Source organism: Thunnus maccoyii, chromosome 24 (genome assembly GCF_910596095.1).
Source record: "Thunnus maccoyii chromosome 24, fThuMac1.1, whole genome shotgun sequence".
Lineage (NCBI taxonomy): Eukaryota > Metazoa > Chordata > Actinopteri > Scombriformes > Scombridae > Thunnus > Thunnus maccoyii.
The window spans coordinates 12,828,019-12,852,803 of NC_056556.1; the positions used below are offsets into that span (position 1 = coordinate 12,828,019).

Genomic DNA, 24,785 nt, shown 5'->3' on the forward strand with positions numbered 1-24,785 from the left:
GTGACGTGAATGCTTTTTTCACACTCAACTGGTCATGACCACTGTCTGTATTATAGGGGAGAACTGGGTCGAAAGTAACACAGTGATTTTCTCTGAGCATGGAGTTTTACCCCAAAAGCTTGTTTTGATTGTAGTAAGTAAATTCACTCTAAAAATGACATTTAATAATTATTTATTAAGATAAATAATATAGTAAATGGTAAATGGACTGCATTTATTTAGCGCCTTTCTAGTCTTCCGGCCACCTATTGTGCTTTACATTACTTGCCAACATTGACCCATTCACACACACATTCATATACTGGCAGAGGCTGCCATGCGAGGCGCCAACCTGCTCATCAGGAGTTTCTCATCATTCACACTCACACTCACACACCAATGGCACAGCCTTTGGGAGCAATTTGGGGTTCAGTATCTTGCCCATGGACACTTTGACATGCAGACTGGAGGAGCCAGGGATTGAACCACCAATCTTCCAATTAGCGGATGACCTGCTCTACCTCCTGAGCCACAGCCGCCCCCATAATATGTTTGTGATTACATATTAACAAGGACACTATCAGACATTTTTAATAAAACCCTACCCCAACCCCTGTGTGTCCTCAATGACGGATCAAAAGTAACAATGCGCAACTTCTATTCAAAGTCAAATTATACTGAAGTCATTCCACATTTGTACAAAATAGCACCTGGTATTGATAAAACACGAGTTGTTGATTACTATGGAAATTAGTTTCTGTCTGTAACATTATATTTAAAAATGACGTTTATCTAAAAAGTGTTACGTACTTTTGTCTGGTTCTCCCCTATGACATGAACACATCCTACAACCTCTGCCAAGACCTTTGTTTTATAGACACTCAAATCCTCTGTAAAAACAACAATTGAGTTGAATAACTCAAATAAGATACTTCTATCGTTCACATGAACGCAGATGACTTCAGGCTTACCTCCTTTTTTCCCCCTTGGACTCCATCTTCAGAGAGCTCATCTATGTCCTCTTCCCACCTGCACAGAGAAGAGTCTATTAACACCGCTTCTCTAACACGCTGCTGTGTTGATACTGGGATCCCAGTTGTTTTGTTTTTTTCTGGGCAAGGCCATCCTGACTAAAATAGGATGGCTTATATTTTAATAGAATATGGTCTCAGATGTTGGCTGAAAATATTATCTCTAGCCTCTGATGCTGCAGTCTTGCAGGAAATAACCCTCATCCCTTAACCTCTCTGTTTGATGATACTTCTCCTACCATACTGCAGCGTACAGTATATATTTGCAAAACTCCCATGTCACCAAGTGGATAAAATGATTTTTCAAACAAGTTACTTGTCCTGAATATTAACTGGTTATTTTCTTAAGTTATGAGTAACTCAGTTAAGTTCCTAAGAGAGAAAAAATGCAAGAGAGGACGCACAGGAAATGTAAATGCAAGCTAAAACTTTGTCATGATACAAATGGCTTGCATAACAAGAGTGATTGTGCTGGTTTGAAGATGAGATTTGAGAAAGTACAAATGGAAGCACAAACAAGTCAAGATTGCTCAGCTGAAGATACAAATTTTATAATATGTTTAGTATCAAGAGTAGTAGTAGTAAGACATAAAGGAGAGAAAGGAAATTAAGTACAGTAAAGCTAAAACAAATCGAACATTTTTTATACCCTTTGTATCTTCAGGTCATGTTTTGTCATTTGGGCATCATTTAAATTTTAATGTTAGTTTAATGAAATATGGCATTTTAAGTGGGGCAACTCATTAGTTATTAGGACATGAACTTGACTAACTTAGAGGAGCAGCTGAGAACAGATGATAATACAACTGAGGATAACAGGACGGCCAAGACTCTAAAAGAACAGAATATTGTCCTCTTTGCAGTCTTTCACAATCCCAGTTTCACAACTTTATGGCCAGTTTCAGATTTGGATCAAGACTGCCGTGATGTGCATTTGCCACTGATTTGTCAATATATTTACAAAGGTGAATTGTCATTGTCCCACAGGTGCTGTATCTTTTCATAGCTTGGGTTCTGTGCAGTACCTTCTGTTATGTCTCTCTAGAGGTCCACACTTGCTCTACGTGTCATTTTGTATATTACACGCCATAAAATAATACTTAATAACACATTTTACGGTATATTGAATTTTACACAGTATACAAAAAATGCCTTTTGTTGTACTGTTCTATATGAAGTGACCCCTATATATATATATATATATATATATATATATATATATATATATATATATATATATATATATATATACATATTTACTTCTTATTTTAGTTTAGATGACGCCTTGTGCTATTTATTTTATGTTTCTTCTCCTTGTTTGCTCATCTTTGGGCAGCCAATAACATTTTAAGGTCACTCTTATCCGATGTAGCACTAATAGTTGGCTCTATAATTTACCTTATATTACAAACAGACACCAACATCACTAGATAAGTGCCATCCAGAGCCAGCTCTATACAGCTTGGTCTCGGGCAGAAAAGCCACTAAACCCAAAACAGGCTGTGGGAATAATAGATAGGACTGTCAATCTGGGAGGTATTTGTATTTGGATTAATTCATAGATCCCTTTGTATTACTGAAAGGATGTTATTCCGTTCCTTTAAAGACACATTTCACCATACTATCTATGTTTGCACTTTAAGTGTGGGGCATTTTGTAAATCAAGATGAGAGTCAATGGCCTTCATGCAGGAAGCTTTATACGAACAAATGCCCTCTTGTTTTTGTTTGTATTCAAGACTTGTTTTTATTTTGTTAGTACCCACTGATTTCTGTGATTCACCAATGTTTTCTTATTTTTGCTCGTTTCGACATTTTACAAGTTTCGAGATAGGAAAAAAAACACATCTTGTTTTCACAGTCCACAAATCTTTTGACCAACACAAGTAAACATACGTTTTAAATTTGAGGAACATAAAAAAATGCATGAAAATCATATAATCAAATTTAGATTATTATATGTTTTAGAATAATTATAATGATAACAAAATAACAGAAAAAAACCTGCAGGCTACCACAGGTAGAAAAAAAGTTATATGTATAAATTAATTTTAAGGCGTTTATACAGTAGATCTTCATCATGAATATGCAAAATGTACCTTCAGCAAATGGTGTGTCGGTAAATGCATGCTGGTGGGGGCTTGAGTCCCTGATGTGCCAAGCAGTGGATCACTGTCTGTGTTGGGGGCCTCAGAAACTAATGCACCAGGAGCGGCATCACTATACTATATGTTCTCTAAAACACTGCTAAACAAACCATTTGCAAAAAATCTCTCAGGCTGGCTCCTGGCTCATTCACTGGCCAGCTACTTGGCTGAAGGTCTGTGCAGGTTAATCTCCTTGGCCAAAGGTTAGCCAATGAACGATGTGTCTCCATGAGGAAATGACCACAGTTTGTGACTGGTAGCACATGGTGGCAAATCAGCAATTTGTGTTAGCCACTTAGAATTTAGCATTTATCTTTGTCACGTTGCTGTCAATCTTCACTACAACATAATGCAATAATACGTCTTGATCAGCCATTGTCACTGTCGTTAGCTCATTACCATTTATAAACAGTCCTGTTGCTACTAGTGCAGCAGCTGTATTGGTCTCCATTTCTGAAGTAGCTGATTGATGCCACTCATCCCAGCACATTATTACAGAAGTGTGTGCTGCCCTATCCTCTGTGGAAAGGGGAAATATCAAAATACACTTAAGTGTTCCTTCGGAGAGGTAAACCCACAAGAGGTATGAGACCAAAGCCGCACCTCAGTGGTTGTTTGGCTTGTTTTTTCGCTGCTATCCCTGCTTGCCTCTGAACACAGATGGAGATTCATCTGTTGCCTGTTCCCTCTTGACTCGTTTTCCTGTTCTATTCCCATCTTCTTGCTTCCCCCCCCCCCTCTCTCAAGAGCCTGTCTGCCAGCAGAAGCCCTGTACCTCACCGTGCGCTTATCAGACAGTTTATCCTTTTCCTGTGGGCGCCGTCCTCCATCTGTAGCTGTGACAGCCAATCGCCATGCTGAGGGTCCATTCCAAGCCGTGATTTAGACACCCAGCCTTGCCAGCACTGCTCTATCAATTCCCCCTTTCCCATCTCGAGTGAATTTCTCACACGCAAGGAGCTTCGTCCTTACGTTTTGATATTCCCTCGCGCACACAAGGTTTAACACATGCACAAAAAACAGGCACAATTATTCGTCCTTTGCCTTGCTAACATTTTTTCATACCTTTACACACATACGTTTACACTATATGTCAACAACATCCTGTACCGGACAGGAAAAATTAATATAAAGTATTAAACACAAAGTGATGGAATGATAGGACTAATGACTAATGAATAGGCCCTGTGTTTACATCCCTCAGTGCTTAGGCTCGTTCCCTTAATAGCATGGCTACAGTTGTATCGCTCAGCACTTGCAAACATCTACGAGAGGTATCTTCGTTAATATTTTACTCAGTAGAGATAGTAAATAACAAGTAAGGCATTTCCAGAGAACAAGAGCAAACAAAACATAGAAAGAGAGAGGAAGGAAGGAGAGAGACGAAGGCTGTCTCTAGGGTGTCAGCCACAATTGCTTTCTCATTTTTAAATTGTCAGGTCGGCTTTATCTGTTTTATCACCAATGGAGCTCCAAACGTATCAAAAGGCTAAGGCAGCTTGACAGAGCAAATATGGCTATTACAAATTTCGATGGGGCAGCAAAAGGAGACTTAAGAAAAATGCCTGCTATGCATCAGCTCTTTCCCCTGCTCCTCACAGGAAAAAAACAAAAAGAAACCAAAACAGAAAATAAACAAAAGAGAAGTTCTAATCCCAGCTACACCAGTTTCCTCGAAACCATGCTAAATGGTGTTTGTTCAGCAAGGTATACAGAAAAAAGAAAGAGAACAACATCCCACTCCAAGCTCGCAAAATCCTCGAAAACTGAATTTAAAGTGTGTGCTCCCTGTGACAAACAAATAGACATAAATAAATAAAGTAACATCGAGCCAAGGTTGAAGTGCACCTCCCATCCCAGCACAGCAGGTGAGTGAGAGATAAGCATTTGTGCAAAGTCGGCCGGGTCTAGTCAAGCGGCTGCTACTCCTGGTTCATTTGCAGTTGCCAGCGATGTGTTAAATGGCCATCTGTGATGGGGTGAGAGCCCCTGTAATGACTTCCTGTCTGGGAAGGAAGACTGGCATGTAGGGAGGGCTGAAACACACAATCCGTCTGAAAACATGAAAGGTGCAGTTGGGAGTGGAAAATCAGTAGATGTCCGTGCTTTTTTATGTGATAAATGTCTGGTTTGTGTAGCCTCTTTGAAGAAACAGTTGACAGGAGTTCTCAGAGTGAATTGTTGGGGGTGGGTGGAGGGCTGATAAAAGAAAGCATTCATTTCTGTGATATTCCACCCAAAAATCTCCATAATAGCAAGACAGATGTATTTAATATTATGTTCCTACAGGCCAAAAACCTTCCATGTAACTGCTGGTACTGCACAATGTTTTGGACAATTCTTTGTTAAGTTTAAGTTACTTTACTAAACAAATTCAGTTTTTCTGAATACACGTCAGGTTTTATCTGCTCATACTTAAAACAGAATCATGAACAATTAAGGCAAACAAATTATTTTGTAAACCTCCAAAATGAAATGATGTGAAAAACTTTGATGAATGTCTTTAAAACAACAAAGCCCAAAAAACTGACACTATTTTGAAAGATATTGTGACTATGGCTGTTTAATTTATACATTTACGACTACTTAATATGGCTTCATATGGCTGTAATACCAGAGTTACTAATTCCTATCAATACAGACAACTGCTGAAGGCACTGAAAAAACACTTAGCCATAATTATTCCACATTTTAATGAAGATATGACTGTGTTTTGCCAGGTACACCTTGATCAGAATATCATACGCATGCCTCTCATCCAAGTCTATAATTACATACTGCCTACAAATGAGTGTGGGAGATACTGTGCAGTTCCAAATATCTGCAACAACATCAGTAACAGGCAAGGATACAGTGGTCCTAAAGGAGATTATAGTATGATTAAGGTTATGTTGTTTAATGTTTTTAGAGTGTGGCCATTTCCATCTTTGTGTTTGGAAAGTTTCTCTGTGCTCATCAAACATCTGAGTTTAAAGGTGGGCCTAGCTGCATAATCACAGCTAGTTTGGAAGCTAATTGTGGTCCAGTATGCAACTTTTACAACTGTGATATGAAAACTTGAAGCATCCAGTGCACATACACTGATGATGACTTTTTCAGTGAAGTAGCAGACATCTTGTGTCCAGCAGTTTAACTTTTGAAGTGAACAATATTTGCATATTCATATAGATTCTGGATTTTTTTTATGAGGGAGAAGTAGGTGATGTAATTTTAAGGATTTTAATAAGGTAACTGGACTTTTTTGTGAACAAACCATGTCAGACATATTATTATGCCAAGCAGAGTATTTTTATACATCTTACATGTCTTTAAGTTCGCTATTAGACAAGGCACACTCATTCACTGATAGAAGAAAATGTGATGAGATGTGAAAGGTAAATTGAGTTTAATTTAGCAAATTAAAGAAAAAGAACTGCTGAAAGGGAAAAGGGTAAAGGTTAATAGTTAAAATGACTAAATTAAGCTATTGAAGAAAAGCAAGCATTTTTTTTAAATCACAAAAGTATGTCAAGTTTACAATCAAAATATTACATAGTTAAAAGTTTCCTTTACTTTCCACACTTTAATTGTAAATTTTAAAAAAATAAAAATGAATGAGGCTGAATGGAGAGGTAAACTATGCTTCAAGTGCCCAGGGGTGCAACCATCTAATTACCACTGCATGTGCCTCACAGTAACACACACACATAGCAAACCGTAGTATCAATCATGTGTTTCAGTGGCTTTAACCAAACAATGCAATTCAGGGATCTCACCAAGGGTGACAAGCCACACCAACCACCCAGCTCTCAGCTCAACTGACAAGAGTAAAATAAAACTACAAAATGGTTAACACAACAAAAATTACCAGTTGGTTCAATAAAAAATTTACCACAGGAAACTAATGGCAACCCCAAAACAAGACCAGTGTAAAACAAAAGAATAAACTAAAGGGAAATTAATGAAGCAAAACAAATAGGCTAAAGTAAAACTGAAATAAATCAAGGCACAGGGGGGCTAAACCATGGAAACACAATTAAGTAAAACAAAAGGGCTGAGACAAAAGGGCTGAGCAGGTGGAGACCTACAGTACAAGAAAACAAGTCAGTAAGTAAGTAAACTTTATTTATATCACACTTTTCAAAACAGCAGTTCCAAAGTGCTTCACAGTTGATAATAAAAATGCATAACAGTACACAGCATGAAAACAGCAAGTAAAAAATACAATTTATGAAATGGAAACACTCAACAATAAAAGCAATATAAACAAAACAAAATTAACAGACAAATAAAACCAATAGGTATTGCAGAGCAACAACACTTCGCTGACCTGACAGTGAGGGGGAGGTGATTCTATGGTGTAGTCCCCCTTTGTTTTGAGCCTGAACTGTGGGACACTTAACAACAATTGGTCAGAAGATCCGAGTAACCTTGGTGCAGAGTATTAGGTTATAAGTTCAGAAATATAAGAAGGTGTCATGCCATGGAGGGCTTTCAATGTGATCAGGATCTTGAACTGAATTCTGAAGCGTACAGGAAGCCAATGTAAATGGGCCAGAATGGGGGTAATATGCTTTCTTTGTTAAGTGTTTGTCAAATGCCTGGCTGCCATGTTCTGAACCAGTTGAAGTCAAGTAATTGCAGACTCGCTAAAATGAGAAAATATGGAGTTACAGTAATCCAGGCGGGAAGAGATAAAAGCATGGATGATTTGCTCTATGACATTCTTAGGCAGTGTTGAACTGATTTTGGCAATATTTCTGAATTGTAAAAAACAATACCGAACCAATTTCTTAAAAATTCAGATTTTAATCAAACACAACACCAAGATTTCTAGCAGATGGTTTTACATTCCCTGCTAAATGCCTGAGGACTAATACTCTTTAAAAACTTGGTCTGGGCCAATGACCAAGATTTCTGTTTTGTCCGTATTCAGCTGTAAAAATTTCAGTGACATCCAAACTTTGACAGCAGTGAGGCAACAGTTTAGAATATCTAGATTTTTTAGCTCATCAGATTTAAATGACCCAGAGAGCTGGGTGTCATCTGCATAACAGCAGTAGGCAACAATCTTAAACTTATGAATAATATGAGCAAGGGGGAGCATATATAAGCTGAACAAAATGGGACCAAGGATTGAACCTTGTGGGACCCCACATTACATAAGAGCCAATGATGAGACAAAATCATCAATAGCCACACTGAAAGATGTCTCTGTAAGATATGAGGAAAACCATCTGAGGCCGACCCAATGCTTTAGTCTATCTAGCAGGATGGTATGATCAATAGTGTCAAAGGTGGCAGACAAGTCAAACAATACTAAAATTTAGTGATGACCTGAATCTGCATTTATAAGCATATCATCAGTGACTTTCAGCAGAGCAGTTTCAGTGCTATACAGCTGGCAAAAACCAGATTGAAATGGGTCAAGAACGTCATTAGCTTCCACTATTTCCAGTAGTTTTTTTAGCAACAGCCTTTTCAACGATTTTTGAAACAAAGGGTCATTTAGAGATTGGTCTGTAATTATGAGGGAGTGTTGGATCAAGGCCAGGTTTCTTTAAAAGGAGCTGAATACAGATTTGTTTGAAATAGTCTGGGAACAAACCAGAGGACAGAGACTCATTTACAATAGAGAGAAGACAGGAGGCAATGACTTCTAATACCCCTTTGAAAAATCTGGGGGGTAGAGCGTCAAGGCCACAGGAGGATAAGTGCATGTGTGACACAATATCGAGCAAATTATTCAGAAACATAGGGGTAAATTCACTCAACAATGTAGGGGAGGTGTCTGGAGAAGTTATACATGAGGTAGGTTATAGAGGCTTTGATACCCTTAACCTTCTCAACAAAACAAGCTAAGAACTTATCACAATCGTCAACAGAGGAGGCCGAAACAGTTGAAGGGGCAGGGTTTAAAAGTCAATCAATGAGAAGATACTATTGGGTTTAGGGGGACGATAAATAACAATACATCAGACAGGGGTTTCACAATTGACTTTGAACATTCTCACTTCAAAGCTAAAAGCTAGGAGGTTTCTCCACTGAGATGAGGCGACAGCTCAAATGTTTTTAAGAGCCACAGCAAGGCCACCTCCATGACCAGTGAGTCTGGGGGAAAAAGCGTAGACTGCAAAGCAGCTAGCTGCTCTTACAGCTTAGTCTGTCGCTAGAGAAGGTAATTGATGAGGCTTTCAATGGATGAAAGTTCAAGCTTAATGCTGGAGATCTCTGCAGCGGTCTCCATCATTGTCCTTTTGTGGTCACAACATGACCGGGTGGGTTCCTCAAGCCCAATGTTTTTGGCCTGGAGACAGCGAACCAGCTAACATCAGGCAGCTAGCAGCAGCTCCAGTGAATAAAAGACAATCCGAAGGGAATAAAATGCAGATCATGTGAAGGGAGAAAAATCCAGGAACATTCAACAAGTAAAGTAAGTAAAATCCACTTAAAAACTAATGAAATTGTAATACTGGTCTTGTTAAAACAATAAAACAAGCAGAGACAGCAGCAAAATGGCAGTCGAGCAGTACCTTGTGTCTATAGTGAAGTCAGGGTAGTGAAGTCAATAAAAGTTCAACTTTGTATGGGTATGATAAACTAGCAAGGCTCAGGACAATTCATTCTATTGTATTTTTTTTTTAAATTCTCATCTTAAATTACCAAATCTTTTTTTTTTTTTTGCTGTACTGACATCTGCACCAAAACAAATTCATTGTAGTCATGTACTAAATGAATAAAGTTGGATTATCAGTAAAATGTAACTAATAAATAAGTAGTAAATGTACCCCATAAGTAAATGTTAATTAATATTGTAGCTGGTTAAGATTTTAACTTCAATCCCAAACGTAATTCGAACTATTTTACACATAGTTGTGTAGTTTCTTCTGAAACAATGCATCATATTTTATAAACTTATCATATGTTGTGTATGTAACATCTTCATCTGCAAAGTAACAAGTTACTATCTGTCAGATAAATGTAGTAGAGTGAAAATTACAATATTTTATAGTAAAATATCATAAAATAGATGTACTTGTGTGAAGCACAAGAATACCCCAAAGTTTTACTGGCACACTAGCTAAGTAACTGTACTTTCACTGTACAATGAAAGAGTTCAGTGATGTCAAAACAGATCATTTCACTGGAGGATTGCGCTGCCTTCATGTCCTTCTATCATGAAATAAACAAAACACTGTCCATATGTAAGTACTCTGTCTTGTACTTATGTTATGCTATATAATATATAGTTCCCATCATACAGAACCACTTATATGTAATTGAATTCACATGTGACGTATCACATTTGTCATGAACAAACACAGCAGCCGCTCAACTGTATTGCTATTTGTGTGTCCATTCCAGCTAAACTCTGAAATGCGGAAGGTCTCCCATTAGAGGGCATTTGCTGCAGCATAATTGCCCATAATCATCTTTTCACCCAGCCTGGTGTGTAATTTTATAGCATGACAGCTCTCTACTTTTGTGTTCTACTTTCAGCACCATCAGCACTTCTGTGTTCAGGTTCTGTGGCAATAATTTAGCTTTCACTCCAGATCTTTCACATGGAGTGTGGAAATCAGTAGAGTCAGTGTTATGTGATGGGCATGAGTGGAGGATGTGTATGTGGGTGTTGTAAGGTGAAAAACAAGGCATAAAGATGAACTAAAACAACATAACCAAACCAGAACAAGGGGTGCCTATAAGGAGGAGCAGAGAGTGATTAGACCGCAGTAACAACTTATATAACACAGGAACACACTGGGTGCCACAGGTGTTCCAGTTCACGCTAATCAGTTACCTTCAGAACAAGCAGAGATACAGGTCAACACCAGATCAAACCCAAGAAGAAACTAGGGGTCGTCACACCCATCAGTGTGACTCATGATCTAAGTTTAAAATACTATGACTGAGAGAGATGGAAAGCACAAGTAGACTACAAGTGTGTTGTGCACTACTAAGTTATTTGCAAACCTATTTGTCTTTGTATCACTTTGTACTTGTTGAGAATTGACAAGAAAGCCTTTTGACCATTTTTAGAATTGATATAGCTTTGGGCTGCAAACCTGCTTATGTGTTGAGTGAACCCTAACTGAAGTAGGCTAGGGCAAAAACTGCTGATTTTTGTGCTCAGAACTTTTGAAAGTTTTGCTTTGCCATTCTCAAACAATATAAACTTTGTCAAAATAAGGTGTGTGTATTCTCAACATGCATCTTGCTGTGCAGCCAAGGTAGTGGGAAGAATCTTCTGACTGCCTGGCTGGATGGAGATTATTGCCTTGGAAAGAGGCAAAGAGGACAGGCACTGGCCGCGAGCGCTTTCCACTCAGCCATGAAAACAGCAGTGCTGTCCCTGCTGCTCGGCTGTGCCGGAGTCTGCCACCAAATCAGACTGTACTAATGACACCATGACCCTGGGACAGGGCCCCTTGGGGCTGATCAGCAGCTTGTCTCTACCATTTTAAGACCCCACCACCCACCATTATACTGTCCATCTCTGTTGCCTTTCACTCACTCACTCACACACATACACATCACATCCACAGCACAGTGAACCCAAGGTGCTCACCTGTCTAGCTGCCTCTATTAGAGCAATGTTCTGGGTAATATACTGCATTTCAGGGGGGAATTTTGATGTGTTAAGCTATGTGATATGTTTTTCATGTCTTCTCTGATGTTTTTTATTTATAGCCAATGTTTATCTAAAAAGCACTTTCCGAATTTTTTTTTTATTTAAAATAAGATAAAAAGATATATGACTTAATTTAAAAGAATAATTAAGCAACCACCACTCTGGCTAAATCTTATGAGACAATGTGACATGTCAGTTTGCACTTTCCATGATGTATTGAAGTCAATGGGAACACAAACCAACTTCTTTACTTGCAAGCCAGCTAGATTAGCGAGATTGCAAGATCACGTTGTCAGACTTCAAGCTATGTACTTGTGGCCAAGCCCCCAGGAAGTGCGCCAGGCTTGGAAGCCAATTTGACATAGTGGCCAAACTGCGTAATTACAACTTCCAGATCCAAAAGGGGTCCAAAAAGCATTTTTCCTCACACAATCATGGGAAAAGGAGTGGCTGTAAAACAGTGAATATATTTTTTTAAGCGTCACAACCCCCATGAAATGACCCATATGGGACCCACAGAGCATGTTCAGTATGCATGCATCTGGGTAATATCTTTACAGTGGGAAGTAGCTTTTGTGGCTTCATGCGCCACTGAGCAACTGTCATGATTCAAAATGTATCATCAGAAACCTAAAGGTGACATCACCAATTAGGCCATAATCAGGATATTTTTCAGGCCATCTCAGTTTACCATCATACACTTGCAAGGATTGATTGTGTGTTGATGAGTGCCAGCCACATTCAAAACCCACTGTCTTGCCAGTACTCAAATTTTCTCCTCCCTCCTCTTTACTCTGTCAGTTGCTAAATGATTTACGAGAGCGCCACGAGTGAGCTAGCAAAGTCACAATACATATTGTTGTCAAACAAACTTACAACAAGCGCATCAAACCTCCACAGGAACAAGTGCTAGAATTGCACCCCTCCAAAACAATTAGATTGGCTATTATGACACTTTTACATTTTCAAGCCCTGATACCTCAGTGGACACCTGCAGCTCCTACAAATAACATATATGAAACTATTTTGTATATGTCAATTACAAGTGTCACCCAGATAATGTTTGTCTTCAGTGTATCAGACAAAATGTTTATATTGTGCCTATTTGCAAATAAGCCCTGTCACAATAATTCAATGTTATTTTTATAGCCATATGTGGCTAGTAGGCTTAAGTTTAGGCCATGTTCAGACCGACTTTAGCTCTAGCTGTGTAAAAGAAACTTTCTGGTTGGCATTATGTTTACCACAAAACATTATTACCGATGCAAAAAAGATGCATATGAATTTAGTTTGTTGAGGATTGGTACGTTAATGCCGCCATGTTTGTTGATGCCTTTGCGACTCTTTGCTGATAAAGGTCAACAGAAAACCAGCAAATCCTTTAATTCATTTATGTGACTGTTTTGAATGTGCCATGGTGCATTTGCATTCTCATCTTATTTTGGCTCTGGGCACAAAACAAATGCTCCTTGCTGACCAGTGTTGGATATAAATAAACAAACATAATAAAATATGAATAACAATAATAATTGTATGCGCCGAATAAAAACAGAAAACTTGGGACAACTGTTGTCACTGTTTTGCATTGGGACATTCTGCATTATAGGTCTGTCATCATCATGAAACTGGGCCCCCAAGGCCACCTTGGGAGAGAGAAGGTAAGGGAGGAAGAAAGACGGCAAAAAAGCACAAGAAGAAGAAATGTATTGACAGCCATGCCCAACTGGCAAAGCCAAAAAACAGAAGCACCTTGTAAAAATATCTGGCTTGTAATTAATAACTTCACGCATATTTAACTTCCTTTTTATTCATGAGCACCTGCTTCCATTGACCTGAGGGGCACACAGAATCAACCTGCATTTTGAACATTTGCAGTTGAGAGACTGGATTCGAGAGCCACACATTTTAGAGTAATCTAAAATAGCTTGACATGGTCAGTTTTGACAGTACCATTATGTGGTCATTTATTCTCTCAGAAACACATTCTGCCGAATGATTCTGACACTTTGTCAGTAGCATTTTAATGTGCTTAGTGTCCAAGTCACATAAATATCACAGTCCTTTGACAAGTAAAGTGAATCCACCTTAAATATCATGCAAGTTAACACAGACACTTAATTTTCATGAGGTAGATGGAACAGATGGAGTGACATGATGACCCTTTTTGGGGTAATAAACAAACGTAATTACTTAATTCCTTCAGCAAAATCTCACTGTAATTCATAGACAAAAGTGCAGACCACAGGTTCAAATAAGACTCGTGACCTTTGATACATGTAATTCCTCATGGTCCACTATCTTTTCTGCCTCTTTCCTCTGTGCAGGGTCTTAAAAAGAAGAAATGCCAGAATTTAAAACACAGTGGTCTCTTTAAAAAAACTTCACATCTGACCCAAACTACAGGATGCACGGTACGGCACATGACTTCCTTCGGTTTGGTATGCTCCCTGACCCAAACAATTACTATCAAAATAGTTTGATAATCCACTTACTCCAGCATGCGGAACAATAATTCTAGCACTTGAATTCCACCTGGAACATTTTGGCAGTGCGCCACTTAACTGTAGCATGCTCATGGATGTATAATAAGACCTTATAATAATCTTATAATAGCGGGTAGCATGCTACCATGCATGTAGCCAAGTTAGCCTGGTTACTCTGGTTATCCATGTGACAATGAATGGGATGTTTTATCATGCCATGCACAGTTTGACACCAAAGACTCAAGCAACAATGAATGAAAAACTGATATACTGGTAAAAAAAAAAAAGGTTTGGTTTAAGTGTTCTGTTTAGCAGTGAAGTGCAGTTGATGGAGAGGCCTCTGATAATTGCAGGTGAATTTTCAAATTTGGACCATATACTACAATCTCAGAAAATTATTGTTTTAATGAGAAGTATAAAGTCAAGACATTGTTGATTCTACAGTAACTTAATTAAATGTTGACCTTTCACAGCCCAACAACCTGGGTCCCAACTCCGGCTCTCAGTACCTACAGTACATTAGTAGTAGTAGTTGAGTATGTAGTGTGGTCACACATAGAAAGTGACAAAATGTCAGAATACAGTACATAAAACTGTGTTTCTGCTCAATTTCAGAGGCCAAGAATGAACTTTTATTTATTGGTTTCTTGTACATTATTTCGAATGTAGTAGGAAAAGAAAAAATCTGCTTCTATACACTCTGTGCACTGCCTGTTGGCACCAAGGTCCTATCAGAGTTGAACTTAACTTTATGGCACTTACTCATGTTGTTCTCTCCTGACTAGATCCTTGCTTGTGTTGTATTAACTCTCATATGTACATGGCTTAACATAAAACCATCTGCTAAATGAAATTGTAACTTTGTAAAATTGTAGTATAGGACTGAGCGCCTCTCTCATCCTCCCCCTCTCCATCTGTACACATTCATGTACCATTAATGCATGTTACTAACTTGGCATCCTCCCTGTAGTTTTGTGCTTTCTTGTCTCGTAGGAGACCTGCTGTCCCCATAGTCCAACTTGATGCCCACCGCTGCTATTATATTAGTCATTTTTTGCCCACTGCTACCGCTATTATTATTAGTCATATTTCTATTATTGTTATTATTGTTGTTATTGTTGTTGTCGTGCTTCTCTGTGTCTCTCTCTCCCCCCTCTCCCTTTCCCTCTTTCTCCCTCAACCCAACCAGTCAAGGCAGATGGCCACCCACTTAGAGCCCGATTCTGCTCAAGGTTTCTTTCCGTTACAGAGTTTTTCTTTGCTGCTGTCACAAAGTGCTTGCTCATGGGGGAATGTTGGGTCTCTCTCTGTAAATTAAAGAGTGTGGTCTAGACCTGCTCTATGTGAAAAGTGCCCTGAGATAACTTCTGTTGTGATTTGGTGCTATATAAATAAAACTGACTTGACTTGACTGGAGTACAGCAATACTGTCTTAAAGATGTTTTTATAGCAGGAAAGGCACAGGTGTAACTAATAACATTAATAATGGCTGCATTCCATTAATGTGTTTCAGTAAGCAAAGCAAGTGAGTCAGCATGGACAACATAGCCCTGAACATCTAAATAGAATGCAGCCATGGCTCACTTGATTAATTTCACCTGTGCTTGTCCTATTTGACATGTCAAAATGTCCGTCGTGACAAAGGCATATTGACTAATTTAGACCTAAGAAAATGCTTATGAATGCTTGTAGGACCAGGGTTCAGACTCTCTCACACTATTGGGCGTAAATTGTTTCAACCATTAATTTTTTGTTGCACCTCACAAAACCATCCTTTGTAAATTCTACAGCCCTGCTGGTTTAAACCTTTTTAGACAGCAATGAATGTTCAAATCCAAATCCAACTGAATACTCCAAAGGCATTGGCTGGGGATATTTGAATTTAATACTTTTCCAAAGTGATAATTGTACTGGGAGCTACTAGGTCACAGATGGAAAGAAATTCAAGCCAAAATATGATTACTTATAAGTGTGCAGTATATCTAAGTGGTCATTTGGGAAATAAAATAACAGGAAAAACTAGCCCACCGCTCTGCTATTTTAAACCAAAGACACTGGTTATCCTCTAGAAGGAGCCTACTATTGTATAACACTATTCAACTTAAAAAATATAAGACTGTAAATGGTATCTCCAGTAAAGCAGCAGCAAGCTTTGTCCTTGCTGTTCTTAGCAGAGTCCTCGGTACCTACTGAGGTCTTTTGGATCTATCATTGTAATTCTAGCTACATGGCATCAAAGTGCTCTTTCACTTCGTTTCAGTTCTGTTTGGCCAAGCTGCAGCGACATATGTTTGAATGTCAGTACAGATGTCTATGAGGAGAATTTAGCTATGTAAGACTATTCAAGTCATGTACAAACATTCAGTCACTGTGTTCACTCACTCTGAGTCCCTTCTGTAACTCCTTGGGACTCAGTAGTGCTGGTTTTCTATCTTCACAGCTTGTTAATTACAGTTAATTACACTCACCTGGCATCCCAGGTGTAAATCAGCCCCTTATTAGATGGCTGAAGATGAATGAAAAGCAGCACAGCTCTGCGTCCTTAGGACCAGAATTAAAAACCACCGAAGTAAAACTCACTTTCTAAAGAGAGGGAATTGGTGAGTCCTCTGGAACACAATCCATCTGTGATGTCCAGGGCATTGTGGGAGTTATTTTAGGATGAAGTGGCGTAGCTTACTTTTTTTGGTACTTCCAATTTCCTTCACTGTGCCTCATCTACTTCTATAGCTTGTGGTTTCCTACATTTTTTTCAGCTGCTTAAGAATACATTCAAAGTTACTTGTTGTGTTCCAATTCAGTTGCTGTCTCCATCGAAGTGCACATTTCATGACTGAAAATCGAAAAAATAAAAGGCGTGTTTCATTCCTCCAAATCCATCCATCACATCTGAATTTGGAGGACATGATAGCTGTTTTCTTTGGAACCCTCGGTATCAGTACCATGCGACCATGTCATATTTATAACTAGTTACAGAAAAATTGTGGTTTGGGTTAAAATTACAATTGTGGTCATGGGTAAAAGAAAGAGTTGACTGTCGGTAGGAAACGGAAAAATGGTCTCCTTTGTCAAAGTCCAATATCATTAACCCTACAGCCACTAAAGGGCTTTGTTGACTGTAAGCATATGTCATCTTGAGACATTTGCTAAAATGACTGATGTTGTTAGTCTCTATAAACTGGACCACTGAAAAAGCCATGACAGTGGAAGACAAGTTTAAACTTCACAGTTTGTCGTTAGCAGTGTGGATATGTTGTTCATCATGACATAACATCACATCTGTTACAAATAAATGGATGTTTATGGGTACTTGCAATTAAAAGAGTATTCCCCAAGTATAGCATCATACTTCTATACATTATCAGAATCAAGAGTGTTTTGGGAGGAGACGACACAGGTTCGGCCTACTAAATCCTCCCAAGGTAATACCTTCGTAGGCTGCATCCTGCCTGACATGGAACATGTCTGTGATGTTGTGCTTTGGTTTGAATATTCAAGCCAAAACCAATAGCAACAGCAAAAATGGAGCAACAGCTCCTCCCATCTCATCAACTAATATGCCTTGTGGCTGCATTATATTGTTAAATAACTCTACCTCTTCAAAGATTAATTTTTCAATGTTGTGAAACACTGGCAAAAATAGTCTAGAGAGCACAAGCTGTGCTTTGATTTTTAAGGGACTGACACTGAAAAATTATGATTTGTTGGTAGCAGCAATATCTCTATGTCATAACTCATCCTTGTTTAACCAGATATCTAGAAAAGTACAAAAGACAATGTGCTATAGAGAGTATAATGGGTAGAGAAGAGTGTTTTAGGACAGAAACACATAGCCCTGCATCACTGATGTAATATAGACATACATACTGAGAACATGGCTCAATAAATTACCCTGTTTAAAGTCAGCTTTTAAATGCCATCTTCTTGTATCTTCCAAACATTTCTATATAAAGGATTAACAAATAGACATACATAAGGTTTCACAGCCTCTTCTATTAAGAATCTGTGCCAGTACAGAGAATGATTCTTTGGTTACATTTGGCATAGTACAAAACTGCATCACTAGCTATGCTGTTACTTGGGAGATAATGACCAAGTCCAAGAGTGAAGTATTCTTACATTCTCTCCTGTGTTAACCTCTGGTGAAATTATGTATTGGGAACATAAACTATTGCTGATCTTGGATAAGTTAAATGGAGCATTGTTTGGGGTGTTTATAGTCTTGAGGTAAAATACAGAATATACTGCTCTATGAATGGGAAACAGCTACGCAGAGAGGCAAACAAACAGGGAGGTCTGTCTTTGTAGCTGGTAGCTCTCTGATCTTGGCGCTGTGGTGAAGGCAACCTTGAAAAAAACATCCTAGGCACAGGGGAGCTTTAATGCATTGATATATTTTTTTTATCTTTGCAGCCATGTCATAATAAAGGCATTTTAACTTCTACACTACTTCAGTGTGCCTCAGACCTCTTTAAAGGGTTGTTTCTTCTACAGTGCAAAGATTAGTATGCTAGAGTGCTTACTACAAAACACTAACCCTTGTGCATTCAGTTCGGTTTCTGATTTTGCTAAGGACCTCTTGGTACCCTCTAAAGCAGCTCTGGGAATCCCCTGGATCCCACTTTGAAAACCATTTGCTTGGAGGACTAATCTCAGGTGAGAACCAGGCCATGCCTTTTCAGCATATGTGGAATAGCCTCAAGTTCTACTACTGAACACATTTCGACATTACCGTCATTAAATTTCTAGGATGTTGCTACATTGTGTCTCTAAGAGCAAGCTATGAAAGCTAATTTATTGTGACGGTTTAGACAAACACTCTGTGGTATTATTCCCTCTTTCATTATTATTTTTTTCTGTAATGAGAGGCAACAAAAGATAGAGTGAGACAGAGAGGAACAACAAAGACTCCAGAGGGATTTGATGTAGGCCAGCATATGTGGGCTCAAGTGTGGGAGTGAACCACCGTGAGCTCTCCAATTTAATCTCCAATTTACAGGTTACAAATTAACACTATATATCTATGTGAGTGGGTTGGCCATATTTACATATATTGAGTTGCCATAGGCCGTTTTATTAATATGATCAACTCCATCCAATACCCTGTTGATAAATATTTTATTAATCCTGATTTTTAAAAGGATTGTGTACAAACATTACTGCCAAATACTATCATAGGACATCCAAGTCCCCAAAGGATAATAGTGACATTATAGATGTCCCCTTATGAGTAAAAAAAAAGTAATATTAGCGCAATTTCTTTAATCCTGACAGAGAAATTGCACTGCAGGAAGTCTGTTTGTCAGCCAACAGCTTCTCACCCTATCAGCTTCCCATTCATTATCTTGAACCCTAAATAGCATTTAAAAAATATTTAATATTCACTCTACAGAGTGCCATGGCAACAGCTGTTCCTCCAGTGGAGACACTGACAGTGACACTGGGTAAGGGAGAAAGGTGCAATGTGGGCTCCACCTAGTGGTATACAAAGGTAACTTGAAGGGCAGAGCTTGCACACTGCCAGAACAGGCAAATAATCAATCCATTGATCAATTAATCCTATTATCTACTGCAATGGAACGTCTAAGTAGCAGCAGTCTCCAATCAAGGTACTTTGCTAACTCAAGTTGACAAATCAAATATCCAATCCTGCGAGTCAACGTCCACAGCCTACAAATCATCTTCAGACAAAAACTGAACTACAAAATTATCTAAAATAAGAATATTAAGTTATTGCCATTGTATTACAAAAAAACCAAAACAGTAGTGCTTCAATTCCCACTCATGAAAAGATCTTATGGTGATCTGTGTCTTTACTTTAATTCACTATGAGATGCCTGGAAAGAACTTGGATACAGCACTAAGACAAAAAAGATAAAGCAGCACATCTGCAGGAGTAGATGCTGCAGAAACTACAATTTTACAGCATCTGTAATATGCATATATTACAGATGCTGTAAAATTGTAGTTTCATGGTCACTGGTTTGATATTTACATTTAGTGTATATCAAACAGCAACCATGAAATTTAACCGTTTACTTCAACTACAAGACAATAAGAGCAACACATTAATACCTTAAATGTTGAATTTAAACATAAAATCTGCATAAGGGGGAGTTGCAGATGTGATGTCTGCTGTAAATGCTAGAGATGAAAGGGATTTTAAGTTCCTGTTTGGTGCATTACAACGGGAAAAAAAACAAACAGCTGTTTGACATGTATGACTATTTACACTGTATATAGTCATACATGTCCCTGTATATTGAACAGGGACCAACAATATACTGAGGCCAAAACACACAACAGATCAACATGCTTCTCTGCAGTACAAAGTAACTTTATTTAAATTAGGTGTCTATTTTATCAAAATGTTTCAAGTTTTCAGGACGAACAACAGTGCAATCAGTGACACAGACAATACTCTATAAACAAGACATACATATGCAACATAACTACAGTCAAGACAGCAAAGGCCAGTTTCAAGTATTGTGAACAGTACATATACACACACACACCCCCATATAAAACATAAAGGCCATTTCATACTTTTAACATTTCAATGGTCGATGCAAAGGTTCATCTATACAAAGTTCTAAAAAATATACATTTTTATTATTTTGCTGCCCACACCAAGTGAACCCAACATTTCTCAGAATGTGAATGGTGCTCTAAAAAGAAACGTATTTTTGTAATAGACTATTACTGTAGGTAATATATGAACACAATGTTACATTATACAGCCATGAATACACCCTGAGGTGAGCCAGGCAAAAAAATGTTACACTCCTCGTAACAAAACAATTGCCAGTTGGTGTAGTAATGCAATGTGATTAAGAGGTTTTATTGCATTTTCTACATTAACTGGCAGTTAGTTCATTTTGTTGCCACCCTGCCCTTTGGAAGAATACTGTAGTGGTTTTTCAAACTAACACTACCATGAAAATTGTTTTTTGGCCCACGACGACACACAGATGCTTCAGCTCATCTAAACAAGCCACCAAGCACCCTTCTCAGTAAGGATGTAGACAGCTGGTTTGGGAGTGTTTCTCTTATTACTTTGTGTCCATGGATTCATCAGCACATCCCATAATCCTCTGCAATTCCTGAATACAGGGTACAATTGACTGGCTGTGCAACTGAGCCATCTTCAACCTAGAGAGAGACAAACAGGAGAGTGATCAGTCAGAGAAGGTTTTAACAAGAAACTTACTAAATTCTACTAGAACTAACAATGCATCATTTAGGTTATCTAGAGATGATGAACTGATTACCAAAAGCTATGACTAAAAATACCGGGCAAAGTTTACTACACCAACCACTTTAGCACATATGCAACTGTTTTTAAGGCTATACTCAGGATCTTACTTTAGCTGCTAAAATAATGAGAATGGCTGATAAGCATTATACACAAACATATTTTTATTCATCCCAGTGAAGAAAATCTAACAACTAGCAAGGCAAATACACCCAGGCAATTTCCTCAAGCACTGGTGGACCAACCAAGGGCTCAAAGGTAAGTGAACTTACATTTGACAGATGGCAAGACAGGACTCCAGTAGGATGTCCATGTTGCAATGCTTCAGCTGGATATTTAAGCAGACAACTGTTGCCAACACTTCAGCAAAAAACGTGGTAACCGATATTATATCTGGTATATCACGGCTTCAGGAGTTCTGAGATCTTACTTGCCCTAGATAGTGGTGAAAAATGCTTAACACAGTTTTAAGGTAATTCAAGCACAGCAAGGTTTGCATTAGCCTCATTTCCTCAGTACTTTGAGTTGACCTGTTTTGTTCAAGGATGAAGTTATTGTTCAGAAGGATGTGAGTAGCAGTCAGGAAACATCTTAAAAGTGCCACTAAAAAAAATGAAGTGATTGATTTATGTACAAAAACACGACCAAGTATCTGGTTCACTCTGATCTTTCAGTATGCATAAAGTCAAAACACTGAATTAAATTACACTATGCACTTATATTGCCAAAACATTTTGATTACTCGAACATGACGTTGTGCTTACACCAGCAATGACAAACTAAGGTGTTAACATGACAGTTTCCTTAATGCCTAGTATTACCTTGATCTGATTAGAATGCATATGTAATTAGTGCGCACACTGACACACCAACTTTATGACTATGCCTTCATAAACTAAGGTGTTACCTTCTGAGCAGTTCGCGTCTTCTGTTTGGTTCAGGGCAGTAGTGCTGGAGAGCAGTGAGGCTGTGAGATGCCAGAATGCTGTAACACTGTTCTCGGAGGGCGTTATGGTTTGCTGTATCCCACTGCGGCAACTCGCTGGTGTAGCGCCACGCCATCAGTGTGTGCTCCAACACAGCGTCCCACTCTTTGTTCCTCAAAAGAACCTGGCCCCACTCCTGACATGAAACCTGAGGGGGAGGATAAGGAGGTGATGGATTAGGATGACACAGTAAAACATTTGGCTCACAGAGCCACACAGAGGTATCCTATGGAGCATTTTTTTTTATATATATCTGTGACAAAGATTCCTTTTAAGAAGAAAAGAAAGCTCAATTAGAAAAGAGTACCAGGGGTGTGCTCAGAGAGCCAACAATCCCTTTACAAGTATAAATGAAACACTTTAGTGCTTTCCTGCAAATGAGAATTGAACTTTATAGTGAAATTAAATCTGCAGGTTTCCAAAAGTGTCATCATTTATACAAACAAGTTAGATATCACTGATACTCACTTTGAATGCCACAAGGTGAGGATATGCTTTTCTGTAGCAGTGAGCATCCCTGTTGGAGCCAAACCGTGAGTAGGGTATGGACCTGTAAACATTTGCCTTCTTTAATTGCAAGTCGTCCTGGAGATACTTCAGGTCAGAGGCCAGGATCCTGGGCTCTTGGCTCTGGAATACAATGAAACACACCACATTTGAGGTTACATTGTATGCCATGTACACTGAACATCTTGAGCATAAAAATTCACCTCAGATGGGCAACATTTTATCTTATTAATATGGTCACATGAAAATACCTGTTCAACTAAGATGAGGGATCTGATTAGCTGTACAAGTTGCTGTTTGGAGAGCGGGGTGTGGTGCTCGTCCATCTTCTCACACTGCTCCTCTATCCTCCCACTCCACACCCCATTGATGGATAAATCCACTGAAAAATAAAAAGGATATGATTAGGACAATAACAGACCACAGCAAACAGGGGGGAAACCAATTATTGCTGGGAGTATTGCATTTACCTCAGAAATGTGTTTTTACCACTCTGAAGAATTTATTTTCATTGATGTAGACGGTCAGGTTGACTAACATTGAATGGTAGAGGAAACCCGATTGACAAGACACACTACAGTGAAAACCACCACTCCTGAGGCTCACAGCATTTTCACCCTCATGCAATGTTTCTTTTTGCATTTTGCTTCCTATTAAGTCTGCTCAACAAACCAGCTGTACATTTTTTGTAGGTTTTGCAGGTAGAATGACCATGGTTTCTATGTGGTACTTACAGGACTGCGCACGCTTGGTGTTTGAAGTAGTGTTTCTCCCTCTTGGAAGTGGAGACGGAGCCAGACGGGCACTTAGGATTTCTAGGTAGGACCTCCTCATACGAGCTGTAGGAAAGAAGAGGGAAAATTGTATGTCATTTACTTGTGTTTTCTGCAGTATTGTTTGCTCCAAGCACCCCAGGAGATGCATTTTAACTAAAATTGACACACGCCGCCAACAACAATAACTTAACGGCTAACCAACTGTGAACCCCCCTCAAACAACTGTTGTTAGCATGATAGCGAAGTGGCGCCTTCTTACAAAGAAAGTAAGTCACAGCAATTGTCGCAGCCAAAGTAGACAGTTGTCATGTTTCAGACTTACCTGCAATTTTGGGCTGTGGAGCTGGTATTTCCACCAAGGCACGTCGTGGCTGACACACAGCTGCCATTGTGACTAAACTAACCAGCTAATTTTATGGCGCTAACTCCTTGCTAGCGACGCTACTGTTAGCTGAACTTTAAACCCCACTGGGTGCACGACAATAACTTCTCCACGGTAGTAGGCAACTCGGCGTTCAGGAGCTTTTCTTCAAAACAACCACTGTAGTTTTCGTGCTCGTTTCTATCCACTAAAAAGACAAAATTGCTTGAAATAAAGTCAGCACAACAAAACGTCTCCGCTCTTGTGAAGCCTGCCGAAGCGGAGGTAGAGATAAAGTAACAACTTTTGTCTGCACAATGCTGATGAGGCGCGCGACACTAGTTGCCGCGCGGGCGTGGCTTGCTTGCATGGGTCCACCTGATTGGTAGACGTCACTGCCTACGTACAAACAGGCGCCCAATATGCAAACGAGGTGGCCGCTGTGCTTTGTGGCGAGCACAGAGAAGCGCTGTGGCCTGTGGCCTATAATCAAAACAATTGTGGAGTAAATTGTCATGATTTATTGTATCCACTCTCCCTTTTTATTACTTTGGAAGAAATGTTTTGTTTGGATTCACTGGATATGTCAGGAATCTGTTGGCAGTTCTATTTGATTAATTTGCTTATTATATTGACCAATATTTATATTC

At 38.9% G+C, this 24,785-nt stretch overlaps 1 protein-coding gene across 4 annotated transcripts in view; it reads right to left on the reverse strand.

Moving 5' to 3' along the window:
- Positions 1-24,486, reverse strand: part of LOC121891790 — a 38,395-nt gene extending 13,909 nt beyond the window's left edge. The window contains exons 1-7 of one of the 4 annotated variants that reach the window (XM_042404357.1): positions 24,097-24,484; positions 23,733-23,837; positions 23,250-23,380; positions 22,960-23,121; positions 22,413-22,639; positions 951-1,008; positions 846-869 (exon numbers count right to left, since the gene is read on the reverse strand). In XM_042404357.1, coding sequence (XP_042260291.1) covers positions 861-869; positions 951-1,008; positions 22,413-22,639; positions 22,960-23,121; positions 23,250-23,380; positions 23,733-23,837; positions 24,097-24,163 — 759 coding nt within the window. In that variant the 5' untranslated portion in view covers positions 24,164-24,484 and the 3' untranslated portion in view covers positions 846-860. Of the gene's footprint in view, positions 1-845; positions 870-950; positions 1,009-20,566; positions 21,403-21,777; positions 21,941-22,412; positions 22,640-22,959; positions 23,122-23,249; positions 23,381-23,732; positions 23,838-24,096 lie in introns of those variants that run through there. The other 3 variants (XR_006094156.1, XM_042404355.1, XM_042404356.1) reach the window with 3 other exon arrangements.
- Positions 24,487-24,785: the final 299 nt, after the last annotated feature.